The 18,702-nt window shown below is 41.5% G+C and overlaps 1 protein-coding gene across 2 annotated transcripts; it reads left to right on the top strand.

The window, feature by feature from the left end:
• Positions 1-873: 873 nt before the first annotated feature.
• On the top strand, positions 874-5,166 carry SLITRK2 (SLIT and NTRK like family member 2). 2 transcript variants are annotated; one of them, XM_036839137.1, is made up of 2 exons: positions 874-1,176; positions 1,664-5,166. In XM_036839137.1, exon 2 carries the CDS (start codon positions 1,707-1,709, stop codon positions 4,242-4,244), a length of 2,538 nt encoding a protein of 845 aa, XP_036695032.1. In that variant the 5' UTR covers positions 874-1,176; positions 1,664-1,706; the 3' UTR covers positions 4,245-5,166. The 2 variants fall into 2 exon arrangements, with proteins under 2 accessions (XP_036695032.1, XP_036695033.1); XM_036839138.1 differs by lacking the exon at positions 874-1,176 and adding an exon at positions 1,375-1,437.
• The last annotated feature ends 13,536 nt before the right edge of the window (positions 5,167-18,702 follow it).

Below are 18,702 nucleotides of genomic sequence, written 5' to 3' on the forward strand. Positions count from 1 at the left end.
TGAAGCTCACCCTGGCAGTGCCTGTCTGACACCCACTTCTCTTCTCCTTCCTTCAGGCAAAAAGCACACGTTTAAACCTCATTATCTGGCTAAGTATAAACCTCAGGGGGAGAAGGGTTTTGTTGTTGTTTATCTCAGTCTACAAGCTAACGTTGAGCTGGCTTTCAGATTCCCGGCAAATATCTGGCCAGTCACCACCCAGAAAGTAATTCTCTCAGCACTGAAACAAAGCTCTGTATGTAAAGCATAAATCCCCCAGAAGAACTCCTCGCCCTCCCACACAGACACACCGGTGCACACACACCCCACTCTCCACACCAAGAGCATGTGAGCTAGGAGTTTGGCAGGCGGGCCCCAGTCCTATAGCAAAGAGACACATCTACAAACACACACCCCTTACTCGGAAGGATCTGGACCCCTGCTCGAGAATCTAGAATGAGACACCCCCGCGCGCACACACACACACACACACACACACACACACACACACGCACGCACTGCCCCGCTGGAAGAGCCAGGAGGGAGGGGCGGGTGGAAGAAACCACTTGGAGGGGCCAGAGGCGTCCCGGCGGTGCCCCTCCTGGAGAACCCCCTCTCCAGGAGCTCCGCCAGCCACTCGCCGCCCGCCGGGCTGGAGGTGGAGTAGTTCAGAAGCAACTGACGCAGCCGGGATTTGAGCTTTGCAAAGCCACTCGCAGGGAAGGGAAGCATCTGCCCCTCCCTCCCCCACTGCGCGCCCTCGATCCCCAGCCTGTCCCCTCCCCCCTCCCCCCGTGACGTCACCCCAGCCCTGTCCCGGGGAACCTGCAAAGCCTCTCAAATTCAAACTGCCGGGCGCACTGCTGCCACTGCCGCCGGATTGGAAGTGCGCGCCCAGTCTCGGTCGTCTCCGACGCCCGCCGACCCAGCCGGCAGGCTTCGCGACCTCCCTGCTCAGTCGAACCCCCGGGTCACCGTGGGCTCAGCTTCCCGCCGCTCCAACCCTCCTCTTCTTCTCCTGCCGCCTGCCGGATTCCTAATTTGTGCGCACCCCCCCAGCAAAATTTAATCCACCGACAGAAAGCAGGGCATCCTTCCGTAAGCGGCGTCTCCTTTTACCTTGCTCTCCCTCTCTTTCCGAAGATGCTAAACTACCGGCGGGCTGCAGAGGAGAGGGGTCCCGTCTTCTCCTGATGTGTGAGTAACCCCCACCGCGTGCTGTCTTTGCTCTTCCACCCTCTCCCTTCCCCCGCCGCCAGTCCCCTGATTTTCCCACCCCCTTTTTGCGCAGTTAAAAAAAAAACTAAAGCAATTTCTGCTGCGAGCCCAGGACGGGCTAGCCGCCCGAGATCTCTTCAAGATACCCCAGGGGAGGAGGAGGAGGAGATGGGCTGGATTTAGTAGGACAACTCGGTTACTAATGACTCCGCGGCTGGCTGCGACCCGCCGGGAAATCAGGTGCAAGCATGTGTGTTCCGGGACGCGTGTGTGGGTGGGCGGGGGGGGGGCGGGAGGGGAGGAGAGCAGAAACCGCTTTGAAAAACGCAGTGATTTCATTCTGCCGTGCTGTCCACTCCCCGCATTCTTCCTCCGTCCCACTCCGCCCCCTCGCTTTGCCATTTTAATCAGGCTTCCGTGTTTCTTTCTCCCCCGCATCCCGCTCTCTCCCGCCCCCCTCCCCAAGGTTTGCCTGTAGGTACCTGAGCTGACACCGACGGTGCCTAAAGATGCTGAGCGGCGTTTGGTTCCTCAGTGTGTTAACCGTGGCCGGGATCTTACAGACCGAGAGTCGCAAAACTGCCAAAGACATTTGCAAGATCCGCTGCCTGTGCGAAGAGAAGGAAAACGTACTGAATATTAACTGCGAAAACAAAGGATTTACAACTGTCAGCCTGCTCCAGCCCCCCCAGTATCGAATCTATCAGCTTTTCCTCAATGGCAACCTCCTGACGAGACTGTACCCCAACGAGTTCGTCAATTACTCCAACGCGGTTACTCTCCACCTGGGTAACAACGGGCTGCAGGAGATCCGAACCGGGGCGTTCAGCGGCCTGAAAACCCTCAAGAGGCTGCACCTCAACAACAACAAGCTCGAAGTGCTGAGGGAGGACACCTTCCTGGGCCTCGAGAGCCTCGAGTACCTCCAGGCCGACTACAATTACATCAGTGCCATCGAGGCGGGGGCCTTCAGCAAACTGAACAAGCTCAAAGTGCTCATCCTGAATGACAACCTTCTGCTGTCTCTGCCCAGCAATGTGTTCCGCTTCGTCCTGCTGACCCACTTAGACCTGCGAGGGAACCGGCTGAAAGTGATGCCTTTCGCCGGCGTCCTCGAGCATATCGGAGGCATCATGGAGATTCAGCTGGAGGAAAACCCGTGGAATTGCACTTGTGACTTACTTCCTCTCAAGGCTTGGCTGGACACCATAACCGTTTTTGTGGGGGAGATTGTCTGTGAAACTCCCTTCAGATTGCATGGGAAAGATGTGACCCAGCTGACCAGGCAAGACCTCTGTCCCAGAAAAAGTACCGGTGACTCCGGTCAGAGGGGCGGCCACGCTGACACACATGTCCAAAGGCTGTCGCCTACAATGAATCCGGCTCTCAACCCAACCAGGGCTGCAAAAGCCAGCCGGCCACCCAAAATGAGAAATCGCCCAACTCCCCGGGTCACAGTGTCGAAAGACAGGCAGAGCTTTGGACCCATCATGGTGTACCAGACCAAGTCCCCGGTGCCCCTCACCTGCCCCAGTAGTTGTGTCTGCACCTCTCAGAGTTCAGACAATGGTTTAAATGTCAACTGCCAAGAAAGGAAGTTCACTAATATCTCCGACCTGCAGCCTAAACCTACCAGTCCAAAGAAACTCTACCTAACAGGGAACTATCTTCAAACTGTCTATAAGAATGACCTCTTAGAATACAGTTCTTTGGATCTCTTGCATTTAGGAAACAATAGGATTGCAGTCATTCAGGAAGGTGCCTTCACAAACCTGACCAGTTTACGCAGACTTTATCTAAATGGCAATTACCTTGAAGTGCTATATCCGGCTATGTTTGATGGGCTGCAGAGCTTGCAGTATCTCTATTTAGAGTATAATGTCATTAAGGAAATTAAGCCGCTGACCTTTGATGCTTTGATTAACCTACAGCTACTGTTTCTGAATAACAACCTGCTGCGGTCCTTACCTGATAATATATTTGGGGGCACGGCCCTCACCAGGCTGAATCTGAGAAACAACCATTTTTCTCACCTGCCTGTGAAAGGGGTTCTGGATCAGCTTCCAGCTTTTATCCAGATAGATCTGCAAGAGAACCCGTGGGACTGCACCTGTGACATCATGGGACTAAAGGACTGGACAGAGCATGCCAACTCCCCTGTCATCATCAATGAGGTGACCTGTGAATCTCCCGCTAAGCACGCTGGGGAGATCCTGAAGTTTCTGGGCAGGGAGGCTATTTGTCCAGACGGTCCAAACTTGTCAGACGGAACCATTTTGTCAATGAATCACAACACAGACACACCTCGCTCACTTAGTGTGTCTCCCAGTTCCTATCCTGAACTACACACTGAAGTTCCACTTTCCGTCTTAATTTTAGGATTACTGGTTGTCTTTATCTTATCTGTCTGCTTTGGGGCTGGCCTATTCGTCTTTGTCCTGAAACGCCGAAAGGGAGTGCCAAGTGTTCCCAGGAGTGCCAACAACTTAGATGTAAGTTCCTTCCAGTTACAGTATGGGTCCTATAACACTGAGACTCAGGATAAAGCAGACGGCCACGTCTATAACTACATCCCCCCACCTGTGGGTCAGATGTGCCAAAACCCCATCTACATGCAGAAGGAAGGAGACCCAGTGGCCTATTACCGAAACCTGCAAGAATTCAGTTACAGCAACCTGGAGGAGAAGAAAGAAGAGCCAGCCACACTTGCTTACACTATAAGTGCCACCGAGTTGCTAGAAAAGCAATCCACCCCAAGAGAGCCCGAGCTGCTGTATCAGAATATCGCTGAGCGCGTCAAGGAGCTCCCCAGTGCAGGACTCGTCCACTATAACTTTTGTACCTTACCTAAAAGGCAGTTCGCCCCTTCGTATGAATCTCGACGCCAAAACCAAGACAGAATCAATAAAACCGTTTTATATGGAACTCCCAGGAAATGCTTTGTGGGGCAGTCAAAACCAGACCACCCTTTACTGCAAGCTAAGCCGCAATCAGAACCAGACTACCTCGAAGTTCTGGAAAAACAAACTGCAATCAGTCAGCTGTGAAGGGAAATCATTTACAACCCTCTGGCATCAAAGGATGCTGCTCCAAACTGTTGGAAACACTGCATTTGCTTTCGTGTGTGTTTGTGTTCTCCCTTTCCCAGCCTCAGTGGGGGACTTTGAAGATGTTTGGGGGATGGGGTGAAGCAATGATACTGCTTTTTCAAGTTTTCCTTTAAATTATTTCTCTCTTGCTCTCCTCCCTCCCCCACCTTTTTTTTCCTTCTCTCCTTAGGAATCATCATTGAACATGAATGTTTCTACAATGCATTTTTTTTTCATATATTTTGTTTATGGTTTTGTTTCCTTTTTCTTCTTTTATTTTTCCAGTGTGGGAATGGGAAGAGGAGATTATAGTGAATGAAGAAAGAGTAAGCAAACTTTTCAAATGAAAATGGATATTTAGTGTAATTTGTAGAAGATCTCCAAAGATCTTTTGAGACTATAAATTCTTTTGTAAATAATGATATATGGTATTTCCGTCTTCAGTTACCAAGCATAGTCACTAGGCATCACTTCTTCGTGTTAAAGTGCCTTTGCACTTTAAGTACATTACTTAAATGTTGCTTTTAGCTTTGATAAATGGAACATATTTTAATGTGTTGTATTTTTAAAATTAAAAACACTGTAAAATAGATCGAAATGTCAGCTATATTAAGTCAACGTACAGTTTGCTTGAGTTATAGAAACCGGCCTGTCATCAAATGATTCTAGTTCTAGGACTTTATAGATTTAACTGTAAAATATTTCCTTTCCTTTGGGTTTGTTCTAAGTGATTTTATTTAAGTCAACTAAGGGGACTTAACAGTGGACTAGAGGTAATAAAATGCCTCAGTTGGGATTAGTAATTCATTAATAAAATATATTTAACCCAATATCAGAGTGAATTGAACAATTAATGCCCTTCCGTAAATCGTTATTTTACACTAACATGGTCAGTGTTTTAGATTATTTTCCTAATTAAGAGTACATTACACAACTTGTAATATATTTTTTCTGCATTAAATTAGATATTTTTATATATTTAAATGAGAGTCTGTGTTTCTAACTTTTTAATTGAAATTAGTATTTTTTCTGCCTATTGAAACATTTTCTATAAACACACACCAGTAGAGGCCGCCACACACCTCATTTAATAAAGACATATGAGCCATTACATACCTGGAAGGAAGACTTCAAAGGTGAGATTAAGACTTCCCAAGTAAGTTCTTTGCAAATTCAAGGCAGCAGAGACAAATGTATGCGTTAGTTTCTGTTTCTTTTAGGATTAAAGGTTAGACTCAGAATCCTTCTCAATGTTCACATTTTCAGAGAAAGCAGCGTTTTCCTCTTGAGCTTATGGAAGCGTTAACAGGGTGCTATCAAATGATGTACTCTCTGCATCTCCAACCTGATTAATAAGTACCTAAACCAAGAAAGTAGGCATCCTTTTTTTCCTGCCTTCTTTAAGCAAGGGTTACTTGAATTTTTCCTTGTCAGCTTCAGCAAGCTTTTGGTTTTGGTCTTAGCATTAAAATGATTTTAACTAACCAAGTCTACATAACATTTATGAAGCCTTATTAGCCTGTAAATAATTTTTAGATGCAAATATTATTGTGTGATTTAAACAAACAGCCCTTCTTTACAAAAAAAATAGTTTTGTTTTGTCTATTGTAAATCCTTATGCAACTGGAATGGTGATCTGCATATAAAGTAGTCCAGCTTTTCAATTCCTTATTAAAGCAATTGATGGCGTCTGAAAGAAGCACACTGTTTCCTTTTCATAAATAGGTTACTGCACATAATAATCCTTTATTATCATGTGGAGATTGAAGTGGATCCTGATAACTTACTTTTAAAGCTTTAAAATGACTAATAGTTTATTATCTGTCACTATAAACAATTCATGAGATAGGCTTTCAATTAGAAATTACTTAAATCCAAATTATTTGGATTAATAACTACTGGTGCAAAATAGTTTTTATTTAACAATAGAAGGTATTTGTATATATATATATATATACATATATATATATATATATATATATATGTGTAAAGTACATTCAGGAAAAAAATGCCTTTAATACCCTAAAATCTCTGAATATCTACAGTGACAAGCTAACATGTTCATTCTTGATTAGAGATCATAATTCTTATTTAAATCCATTAGATTGAAGTTGAAAATGGTGGGCTGAAATGATCTACAGGAAAGTTAATGTACAGAGACTTTACATTTCATAGAAGAGGAGCAAGAGTATTTTACCAGTTGAACTTGGAGATAGCTTCTGGAAACCACCTCCTCTTATATATGTAAGAGTTTCAAAAATTCTCTCGTGGCTGCTCTCATTTGGTGCAATGATAAATACAGAATACAGAGGTAGGTATTTGGGGAAATGATTATGAAGGCAAATTAGTATACATATTCTATTAAGGTAGTTTTTTGGTTGACATTCTATCACTAGAACTACTGATGTGGTGATTCCACTTCAGTGTTCGTATTCTCCTGAAAATAAAGTCATTCCTGTAAAACACCATTATCCATAGAAAAACTAATTCATTAACTGTAAGCAGAGATAGCTTACTGTTCATTTAGTTACAAGACTCTAAAGAGGCCTCCTGGAAGAACTCAGATTCATAAACTCTTTTGCTTAATAACTATGGTTTAATTTTAGATTCTCATGCTTCTTAGATTTGTACTTTATTCTGTATTAGGTTTTAAGATGAAATCGTTTGAATGTGGTCCAGACTATTTCATTTAAAGGCATAATACACCATATACTGTGACGCTTTACTTTTTAATACAATCACAAACACTTTAAGTTGATTAACTTATTAGCATCCCCACTGACTATATTGTTTTGCTTTACCCACTCAAGTGCTTTCAAACATATTTTACTTTAGGATTTTTATTTTTATCTCCTACAGCTGGATTTTGCTATTTCACTTTTATTTCACATGCAGCCTGTAATGGGTATGAGCATCAGCACAGTGAAATGGTTCCAGCCAACAGAATACGATCTCCCCTGGCCCTGCCTGGAACAGATCTATATGTCTGGCAAATGGTAATTTCCTTTGATTCTAGCTCTTAATTAGTTGCTTCCGCTGTTTCTGAATACACCTGTGTCTAAGTTTGTATTGAAACACTCAAAAGCACCACTTCTCAGTCTGGACACAATTGCCAAAAGTCTAACTTGGTTTTGTACTTTGGTCAACCTGTGTGCCTTGTTACTTCCCTCCAGCAGTTGGTGAGTAAGGAAATGACCCTTCAGTTTCCTCTGCTTTGTCCTCTGACCTCTAAGGTGGTTTAATTTTTTGAAATATTTCCATGTCATCAAGGGCTCAATGTTTTATGGATTTTACAGAAAGTGTATAATGAAAAAGAGGGAGGTTCTGTGATTTTTCAGACTCTGGAAATTCATTTTGATTGGACACATTCCAGAAACATCCTGGATTGGATGCTAGACTGAAGGAAGCCTTCCAGACAGTTCTCCTAATCCAGTCATTTCTTCATTCATTCAATAAGTATTTGAGTGCTTGCTTCCTAGGTGCCAGGCTTTGTGCTGTGTACTGAGGGGGCACAGAGATACAGTAGACAGGCTCTCTGCCCACCTCCTCACCCCCCCCCCCCCCACAGAGAGCTTAGTGCTAATAAAGGAGAACGTTATCTGAATGACAATCACCCAGAGTAAACAGTGGGAACAGCAGTGAAATGCAGGAAGTTGGGTTTTTAAAGGTGATTCTGTGCAATGAAGTATAAAACTGATATATCATGGGTTAGCTACTGTGTAACCACAATTAACATCTCTTTAGAGTTACACAGCTACAAAGGGAGAAAACCCACAAAAATAAAATAAAACAACTTTCTGCAGAAGAGGGCCCAATATTATGGCCTGAAGATAGCTATATACTTGTGCTATCTAACGATCTACATTGTAAAGATGACTTCCCAAATTGTAAATACAAAAATCACAAACATACTTACATTTTCTGGAATATCCATGTTTTAGAGGCAATATTTACTTTCTATTTCAGTGGCTTAAAATATAACATTTTGGCTTAAGTGTCTTTTACAGAGACAATAAGACATTTACCTAAATCCTGAGAGAGAAAAATTAAGTACTGTATATAGGTGTACTTTGCTTCTCACAATGGTTGTGCAAAAAGTCCCGTGTAAATTGAAGTTTTGTAAGTTAAATTGTATTTTAAATGCATTAGGAGAGCTGCCAGTTAGAGGAAACTTGTGAATCCTTTTATAAAGCAGAAAACCATTTTATAAGACAAATAATCACTCTGTAATTTATCTGTTTTGTATGTTTGGAATTTCAATATTGACGTTGCTTAAAACGGAGCCCACCTGCCTAATAAGAGTGTGTTTTGCCAATGCTGCTTGTGCTACCAGTTTCTCGGTTGCTAAGGGCTTATACTTGAAAATCCTCTGCAGTTTCGTGTGGCTTGCGCTATGGGGTGATTCTATGATGGCGCAGTAACATTCCTGAGCAGTCTGAGTAGCCAACCCATTTCAACTCCATTGAACACAGGACTCATGCTCAGCAGGGTCTCCTCTGTCAGACGTGGCCATGATTCGTTAGAGGGTAGAGTGACTCCCGTATTCACATCCTATAAAGCGCTTAGAGTCACAGGTTTTATAATAAATATATGGTATTATGTAAACATATTAAACTGCATGTGTGTTGGAATTTTTTAGCAGTATTTTAGCTTGAAAGTACTTGTACAAATACTGTTAGATTTAGTTGCAAATAATTGTTCTCAAGTTATTGGAATAAATGGCAAATGAAACGAGCTCTCGTGTAAATAGACTTCTGTGCCAAATAGTGACATTGTTTCAAAACATGAATGCCATATTTTGGACTGTTAATAGGCAAAATGAAATATTGAAAATGTGGTCAAATGATATTATGTCTTATTGGATAAACTTTATACAGTTATTTTGTGCTGTAGTTAGCTTTCAGTTAATAAATAAATATTCACTAAAAATAAACATTTGAATTAGTTAGAAAAATTCTTTACACTCTTGAGAGGAATTAATGACAATCTATTACTGGAACCATCCTCTTTGCCTTGATATATATACTGTTCAAATGTTTACAAATTTAGGTCTTCTTTATATAATTTACATATTAAGGGTAAAATGTGCTTTTAAAAACATATTAATACTTTTCCATTAAGGCCCATTAGTATCAGCGTTAAAAAATTAAAACTAGAGAGAACAATAAAAACATTTCAAATAGAGCTGTCTCTCTAGGAATTGAAAGAAAGTTTGATTTCACACTCCCCCTACCACACACATCCACCCACACAAGAGCCAACTGTTTTTCATTATAAAATTCTATCTAATACAATAGGTGATCTAATAAATTTATATCTGTAAAATGAGAGAAAGATTGACATGCAAATCCAAGGAATAGAAATTATGAATCCATTAAAGAAGATGTTAGTACTGTATTCCCAAAGACTAGAGTCAAAACAAATGAGAGGGAGAGAGATGCACTTGTTGCTATAACTGTGGTAATATTATAGCAAAGCGACTTATTTGGCTTTTGCATTGGTTGAACATCAGAATATATCTGCCAGGTATGCTCCATTCACAAATGTATAACGTAACAAAGGTTTTGAGGTTTGTGTGATGGACAAGAGGACTTGAAACAAATTATCCTCTCTTGAGTTTCTTAATTTGCTGTATGCACGATATATTCAGTTTATTCGTGTGGCCTTCAAAAGTTGGTAAAACAATTGGAAGTCTCATTCTAGAGTGTTTTATTGAAGAATGAGAGTTGGTGCTTAGCACACTAGATTATCTCATCCTTTACAAAGATGAGTGGAAGTGGAATGGGAATGAAAGGGATGTACAGCTCCCCATTCTGAACACATGTCATATAAGACATCAGCAAGTCATATGTGTCTGTTGATACTTGGAAAAAACCATCAAAATAGATGCTGTCATTACTGAATGGGGTCTGGAAATGCACCTGATCTGTGTTTCCCTGTACAACCAGTATGTGATTAGTTATACATCATTTTTATTAATTTGATTTTTCAAATATTTTATGTTTGCTATCAACATTACCCTAAAAAGGAACATCTGAGCTAATTATCTGTCAGATCTGGTTACCTGGCATTTTTGGACATATTTGATCTTGACAGAATGTTGGCTACAACATAAAGTATAAGGTAATTTCTGGCTCACAAAGTGACTGTTGGGCAGACAGGAGAGGTGAATGGGGTCTGCTCTGGGTAATCCTTGGCCAAGTCCCTCACTCCTCAAGCCCCCTTTACCTTCACATCATTAACACCTGACATAATGATTTGGAACTTAATAACCCTCCAATAAATATTTCCATAATGAATAAATGAATAAGACTCTGGCTCTCATGTGAACACTGAAGAAGGGTGGAAAACTGAAGGATCTAAGTTCAAAGCGATTAGAATGGGTTCTTAGCTGTTCCAGGAAGTCCTAGACAAATATTTAGTTGGGCCATTTTCAGAGCTTATGAAGAACACACACACACACACACACACACTCCATGAGGATGGCAGAGAAGTTATGGTGACACACAGGCAAGATCCAAGTTTATTACATGCCTGAGGGCCCGATTTTAAGTGATACCTGAGTCTGTCTATTGAACCCAATGATCTCATTCTAGAGTTAAAGTAGCTTTACTGCTGAGTGCTGAGATTGCCTTGTTATTGGCTTTTGGAATCGGGAGACTTAGTTGAGAGAGAATACACTCCCTGACAAGCTTGAATGATGAATTCTTCCAGACCTTATCATTTAGTTCTTCCTAGGATCTGTGTATTTGGTTTGTTTCTTAAGTCTTCCAGATAGGAGAGAAATTCTTTGGGTTCAGACTACATTAAGTCATATTTCTGTCAGAACACAGTTGTGTCATAAAATCTGATTTATCCAAAATAAGAACTTATAGGTGGTGTTTCATAGCAAAGAGTCCCAGGATCTGCGGTTCTGATCTTCGTGCAGCTAAAAAGCTGTGAGGACAAGTCATAGTTCTCACTGGGGTCTCAGTTTTCCTCCCTGGGAACGGTGTTGGTCTGGATGAACTCAATGGACATGCTCTATGATTCTAGGCTATTTGGGGAGTGACTGCTACACACAAAATAAACAGCGCGTTGAGGCAATTATTCAGGAAATTCAAGCCTGAAAATCTCTTACCCTTCTCCTTTCTAGTGTCTAATTTGGACATAGCCATACTCATTTTATTTTTTACAGGATTCAAATGTACCATTTGTCTTGGGTTAATTTCTCTTCCTAAACTTGACTTTAAAAATGTTTAAATCATTTTTCTTACTTCTTTGTAAATCACAACATTCTACTGCTTTTTGGGAGGGGAGGGAGGTGATGGGATTTTCATTTAGCTGTTTGGCAGGGGAATTTTCTATGGGGTTGATGAGTTTATTCCATGTGATAATTAGGAAAGTCAAACTATGAATTTATCTAGGAAGATCATATTATCACATTTCAGGGCACAAATCAGTTTTCCCATTTGGTTGTTCATCATCCCACCCTTTTAGCCAGCTCTGCCAAGTTTCTTATCATCCGGGAAACTGATGGACCCTTGGACAACTCAGCTGAGCTTCAGAAATTCAATGATTCATTCCAGTGAGCAAAGCTTTTAGCTGACAAGTGGTGTTTGGCCTCTTCCTGATCATAAAATTCAGCCATAGTTTTACTGCTGGGCCAATGAGTCTCTAGTTGGTCAAATGGATTTTAACTGGAAACAAAGAAATAAAGCCCTCAATCTTGTAATATTCAGCTGACATAATTTTTACAAGGGAAGAAAAGAGGAAAAAACATTCATTCAAAAACTTCCTCTGCTTTCCAGGTGTCTGTGGGGCTTATTAAAAACGCTAGTGAATGAAAGGAAAATCCAGCTACACTTTGCTTTGTGTTTTCTTCTTCCACGTTACAGAAGGTTGTGAAAAAGGAAATGTAGGCTATCCTTGTCGAAGCCATTATCTTAAAAAATTAAAAAACTAGGATGCCACTGAGATACTAAGGATTTAGAGTATAATTACATTTCAAATGTTTAACTTGAGATTTTGGAACAAAACCTATTTTATTTACTAAATAGATCTCTGAAAAGCAAGTACATTTTAAGCAATAATCTGGGTAATTTGAGAGCAGGGCTTGTTGAAGGAATCTTATTCATTTTAAACTGGATTTATTCAGATTTTGTTTTGTGCAAATTCATCAGAAAGTTGTTCAGTTCTACTACTCAAACAGTTCAAATGTTCTGAAATATAAAAAATAAGCTAATTATTCTGCTCTTACAGATTAAAGTGGGAGGAGGCTCTACCTGTGTTGATGTAGTTTGTTGTTTTCCACCTGGACTTTCTAAGTTTCTATATCCAAGGATGGATATTTGTACAAAGACAAGGTAACGTCTTACGAAGAGAGGGGTAAATAGATACTTTCTAGAATGATTTATAACAGAGGGCCAGGAAATGGGGAGTTTCACTAAATCTTCTTGCCTTGCCTTTTTGAAAGAAATCTTTCTTAAGCCTTGATCCCTGACCAGGAGACAAACATTTTCCTATGTGAGTAAGACTGTGGGTTTTACTGGGTTCTGCTTTGTTTTAGTCTTCAACCACACTGATTCTTTCAGATTTGCTGACAAAGGAGGATCTGAGAACAGTGCGGGGACCATTTCCCAGAGAAAAAGGAGCCCTCGGATTTAGCCTCCATATCTCTGCTAACTCTCCATGTGACACTGGACCAGTTCCTTCCCATCTCTGAGCCCCAGTTTCCTCATCTGAAAATGAAAGTAGTTAGACTTAGCCTTGCCAGTCAAGAAAACAATTGAATAAAAACCAGCTTACTACTGGGGAAACCTGAAATCCACTTCAATTCATAAAATGTAGTAAATCACTTGCAAACTTGACACGTTAACTATCATTAATAACAAATTATTTTCAACAATCCTCACACCTGTTCTGTGACACACCAGTGAAAACACTTGGACTACAGTCTCATGATTTTCTTTCCCTCATCCTTATTCCAGCTTCTAAACATTATAATTGTATAAATCCATTTACACAAAGAGTATGAGTAATTTCTGGTAGTCCTTATGTGGTAACAGATTGTCTCTAAAAATACGATTTATGGAGTGCTCATTGTGTGCTGAGCACTTGGGCAGAGGCTGTGCACATCTAAAACAAATCCACAAGTGTTCCTGAAGGCCCAGCATGTGCCCAGCGCTGGGACGAGACTGGGGTGGGGGGGAATGAAAAAATCGGCTCCTGTGTGTTGGGGAGACATAACATATACATCAGAAGTAAGACGTGGCTCCTGGCCTCAGGGAATATAAAACCAAGTTGGGAAGATGAGCTACTTATCCTTGAAAGGGATAGGAGAGGTCAGGGTCAGAAAAGAAAAAGATCAGTGCAGATTACACTGGAATTATCTGAGAAGGCTGCTGGGAGGAGGCAGGGCAGAAAACAAGAGCCTTGAATTGGGGAAAGTCTTGGGGAATCAGCAAGCTTGAAAATGTAAACACAGAAATAGGCCTGCAAAGAAAACAAACTTATGGGTACCAAGCAAGAAAGGGGGGCGGGGATAAATTGGGAGATTGGGATTGACACATAAACACTACTATATATAAAATTGATAACTAATAAGGACCTACTGTATAGCACAGGGAACTCTACTGAATATTCTATAATGGCCTCTATGGGAAAACAATCTAAAAAAGATTGGATATATGTATATGTATAACTGAATCACTTTGCTGTACAACTGAAACTAACACATTGTAAATCAACTATACTCCAATAAAAATTAATTAAAAAAAAATAAAAGACAATGTCATGGGAGAAAAATATTGCCCATATTGGCAGATGATATAACAATTTACTTTTTTTTTTTAAATCTTAGTTGTACGAAAGAAACTCATAATCTAAGATGTTTGGTTTTTTTTTAAATTAATTTATTTATGGCTGTGTTGGGTCTTCGTTTGTGTGCGAGGGCTTTCTCTAGTTGCGGCAAGTGGGGGGCACTCTTCATTGCGGTGCGCGGGCCTCTTACTATCGCGGCCTCTCTTGTTGCAGAGCACAGGCTCCAGATGCGCAGGCTCAGTAGTTGTGGCTCACGGGCACAGTTGCCCCGCGGCATGTGGGATCTTCCCAGACCAGGGCTCGAACCCGTGTCCCCTGCATTGGCAGGCAGACTCTCAACCACTGCGCCACCAGGGAAGCCCCAACAATTTACTTTGAAAATTCAAGAGAAGTAACAAATAATAAAAATTAGTTATAAAGTTAAAAAAAAAAAAGAAAGGAAGGAAGAAAGAAATAGGCCTGCGAAGAATAGTGAAGAGCATGGAAGGCTGTTTTGATGTACCTTTTGATGGCTTTGAAAGCCAGAGTAAGACATTTGGACTCAATTCCACAAATAATGGAACGTTCTTCAAGCAAAGTAAAAATTGTATCAATAGAACTGTTACTATTTGTATAGGGCCTTATAAAGTATTTCACATGCATTTCTATTAGCATCTGAGATGATTATATCTGGGTTACGATGACGAAACTGAGGTTTAGGGAGTTTTGGTACTTGCCCCGGTGACCCAGTGAGTGTAGGGAGAGGCCACCTATTTCAACAAGTTAGCACAGAGAAGTGTTCGCAAGCAGGCAGGCACTCTGGAGGCCACATGCTGAGAGTTGAAACCCAGCTTTGCCACTCACCAGCTGTGTGACCTTGGGCAAGTCACTTCACCTCTCTGGGCCTCAGTTTCCTCACCTGAAAGGAGACAATGATCATATTTTCCCTCACGGGGTGGTTATGAGAATCAGTGACTTAATATTTGCAAACTAAAATGTATTTGTTAAACAAAACAAAAGATGGCAAAGGTGTACTTTGAAACCAGTTCTGACTGACTTGAAACCCATGTCCTGTCCACACCATCACTGGGTCTCCCTGGATAAACAGAGGAGTGAGTCGTCTGGCAGAAAGAGTGATCTGAGAATTAGGGCAGGCAGAAGACTGTGGTCCAGGATGAGGGAAATGGGAGGAAGATGAAGCCAAGGGACCCTGCTCTTATGTTCAGCCGCAGACTGTCCACCACCTGGGAGTACAGACCGATGGTTTAGAGAGCCATATTTAGTAACATGTCCGTCTTTTATCTTCAGCAGATTCTTAGTTTAATAATATTTATATTCTTTAAGGGAAAAGCATAAGGCAAAATGGGTAAGGAAAAAAGGGCTGTTTCTTCATGAATTCTGAATGGAGAGGGGCTCAAAGGGCTTGGTTATGAGCAGAGAAACCTGAGGCCAACTGGGGAGGCATTTCAGGCTTCCCCGAGCTTCCCACAGGCCTCTGGGTGGGAGATCTGCACAGGGCTGGTACTCAAGCTTGGAAGTGTCTAGAAGTGTCCCACACTTGGCCTAATGCTCTGCTGCCCTGATGGCTCTTGAAATTATGAAGAAGTTTTGAACAAGAAACCCTACATTTTCACTTTTCACTGGGCCTCACAAGTGATGTCACCAGTCCGGGGTCTATGACACTAGAGACTTGCCGCAGACCAGCTGCAGAAAGCTAGAAGTTCTTGGCGGTGAGGGGTAAGGAACTGAAAAGCACCAGTATGGGATCAGAAGGGCCAAGACAACTGATGGTTGCAAGGCAAGTTTATTCAAAGAGCATGAATGTATATATAGGTTTAGTATGGAACGAATATCAGACAATAAATCAGTAAACCTTGTATTTCCACATAATTCTGTCGCCACTATCTATGCGCCACTATCTGTGCGCCACTATCTATGCACCACTATCTATGCGCCACTATCTATGCGCCACTATCTATGCGTCAGCATGCCTTATGGGCCATTCTTTGGAGATACAGACTTCCCCCTCAGGGCAGCACGTCCTTCTTCTGGGGAACAACCAGGGGCTCTTAGATCCAGAGCAGGCACCTGGAATGAAACTGGCCGCAAGCCATTTTCCTTTTTTACGCTCAATACCGCAGCGTCAGGAGTGCATACCAAGAAAGAGACAAGCAGTTCTCCGCAAAGCAGAAAGCTGAATAAGCTTACAGCTTGGGGGCCACCACAGAGACTCAGTGAAGTTCCACCAATTCCTCCTGCCTAAGGCAGATCTGTGAGTACCAGGACTTCTACATTCTGAACAGCCTGCCCCGTCTCATCTTTCTGGCCAGGTGTCTCTCGTATGCCGTCTCACACTAAATGAAATTGTGGATGCTTCTCCTTTTAAACACATTTTATTTACATTTGACACAGTTTGTAGCTAATTCAGAAGGCGTTTGTGTGTGCGTGTGCATGTTTAAGATAAGTGAAAGTATCTGGGGCTAAAGCAGTGGCAGTGGTGGTTATCTCAATGGTGTACAGCTGGTGAGAGCGGTCAAATGATTTTGCAATGTGAGAAGAGCAATTTGGTTTTTGTAGGGCAGGTAAAAAAATGGCTTTGTATGATTTGGGTAGGCTTTGTGGGAAAGAAATTGTGTACTTTTTTAAACTCTCCATTTACCTCTGCCATCTAAGCTGTGATCACAAGAATAACTTCCAGTGAGCCCAGGTTTCATTCATCAACAGAACAGCCTTAAGAAGAAATGGAAAAGAAGAAACCAGAATTTTCTCCATTTAAGAACATAAAGAAACAGAAACATTTTGAGGGGAAGGGAACTAGGGAAATTTGACACTGTAAGTTAGACCAGAGCTGGGTATGATGAAAGCCTGATTCACGGGATCAGGATATTTCGACTGTAATTCTATTGCTTCGTTGTAAATGAAATTGTTCCAAAGCCTTTGAGGATTTCCATTAACTGGCACCCAGATAAATTTTCACAGTTATTCATAGCAAAACTCTTTAAATAGTAAATGAGAAAGGTCACATCATGACAGCATTGTACAAAAAAACCCTCCCCCGATGCCCATGCACAGATTTCTATCAAGCATTTGTCAGGCGCATAGGAGGAGCTCGGAGGCAAACCTCACAGCTGCCTCTGAAGCCCGGAGCATTCGGAAGCCCGAGATGTTGGGCCACGTATGAGTCTTCTGTTTACATCTGATCCACAAACCATGGGTCTTTCTTGGAATGCAAATGAATGAGCCCAAAGGACAACAGTGCCTTTGATTGATGTATTTGGGCTTTCTGACCTGAAAATGCATCAATTATTGAAGGGCTGTGTGGGCATGGGTGTGACTTAGGAAAGTCCACACTGTATGTTGGGCTCAACACTTGGGGCTTACATTCTTCTTCTATTTTTTTTTTTAAATAAAAGCACTCACCACATTGCTCATTGATTCCTTGGGCTGACAAAATCTCAATAGTGTCAAGTAGTGCAGAGGCCCTGAGCCGAGAGGAGAGGCAGTCTCTGCTGTGGGGCTGGCTGCCTTGCTTCCTCAAGCATGGAAGTGTGGATTCAAGCACCACAAGCTTCTCTCCATGAGCTCTGGGAAGGGTCAGATGGCTACAGATTCAGAAAGCTTTGCTCTGCAACTGCTAAATGTTGCTGAATCACAGTAGAGAGCTAGCCTGTGACTTAAAAATCTTCTGGCATTATTTGTTTTGTTTTAAGCTAATAACCTTAGTTAAGCTAATAACCTTAGTTATTATTAGCCAGTTACTGAATTCCATTCACGATTGTTATAAACAATCAAACCAAGTAAAGATCATACAAATAAATCTTAAAGACTGATTTGGAAAATAAGTACAAAAGGTGTCTACTTGATGCCTAAATAGACAAATCAAGATTTCTTTACATTTGTTTTTGGTTATCCCTAGAATTGGTAGATTAAAAACTGTTGTGTGGCTTTCTGCACACATAATATCTCATACTGCTGATGGCTTTTTTTTCTATAAGTAATAATGACATCAAAATCTCCCCAAATCTGTTATCTACATTGGACAAAAATGGTCCTAAAACCTCTTTTGATCAAAAATGCATGATTCTATGGCTTACTTTACAAATTGTGTCATGATTAGAAATTATACTAAATAAACTTGTGAATTAAATTTTGGATGAAGAAATTTCCACAGTTTTGTAAATTGAACAAATAATTTTTACCTACAGCAAGCAATTTATTTTATTAATTTTTTCAACATCTTTATTGCAGTATAATTGCTTTACAATTGTGTGTTAGTTTCTGCTTTATAACAAAGTGAATCAACTATACATATACATATATCCCCATATCTCCTCCCTCTTGCGTCTCCCTCCCACCCTCCCTATCCCACCGAGCTGATCTGCCTGTGCTATGCAGCTGCTTCCCACTAGCTATCTATGTTACATTTGGTAGTGTATATATGTCAATGCAACTCTCTCACTTCATCCCATCTTACACTTCCCCCTCCCTGTGCCCTCAAGTCCATTTTCTACGTCTGCATCTTTATTCCTTTCCTGCCCCTAGGTTCATCAGAACCATTTTGTTTTAGATTGCATATATATGTGTTAGCATACGGTATTTGTTTTCCTCTTTCTGACTTACTTCACTCTGTATGACA

Source organism: Balaenoptera musculus, chromosome X, assembly GCF_009873245.2.
Source record: "Balaenoptera musculus isolate JJ_BM4_2016_0621 chromosome X, mBalMus1.pri.v3, whole genome shotgun sequence".
In the NCBI taxonomy this organism is placed as follows: Eukaryota; Metazoa; Chordata; class Mammalia; order Artiodactyla; family Balaenopteridae; genus Balaenoptera; species Balaenoptera musculus.

Coding starts and splice junctions, on each gene's coding strand:
- SLITRK2 (XM_036839137.1), top strand. CDS start 1,707: ATGCTGAGCGGCGTTTGGTTCCTCAGTGTGTTAACCGTGGCCGGGATC.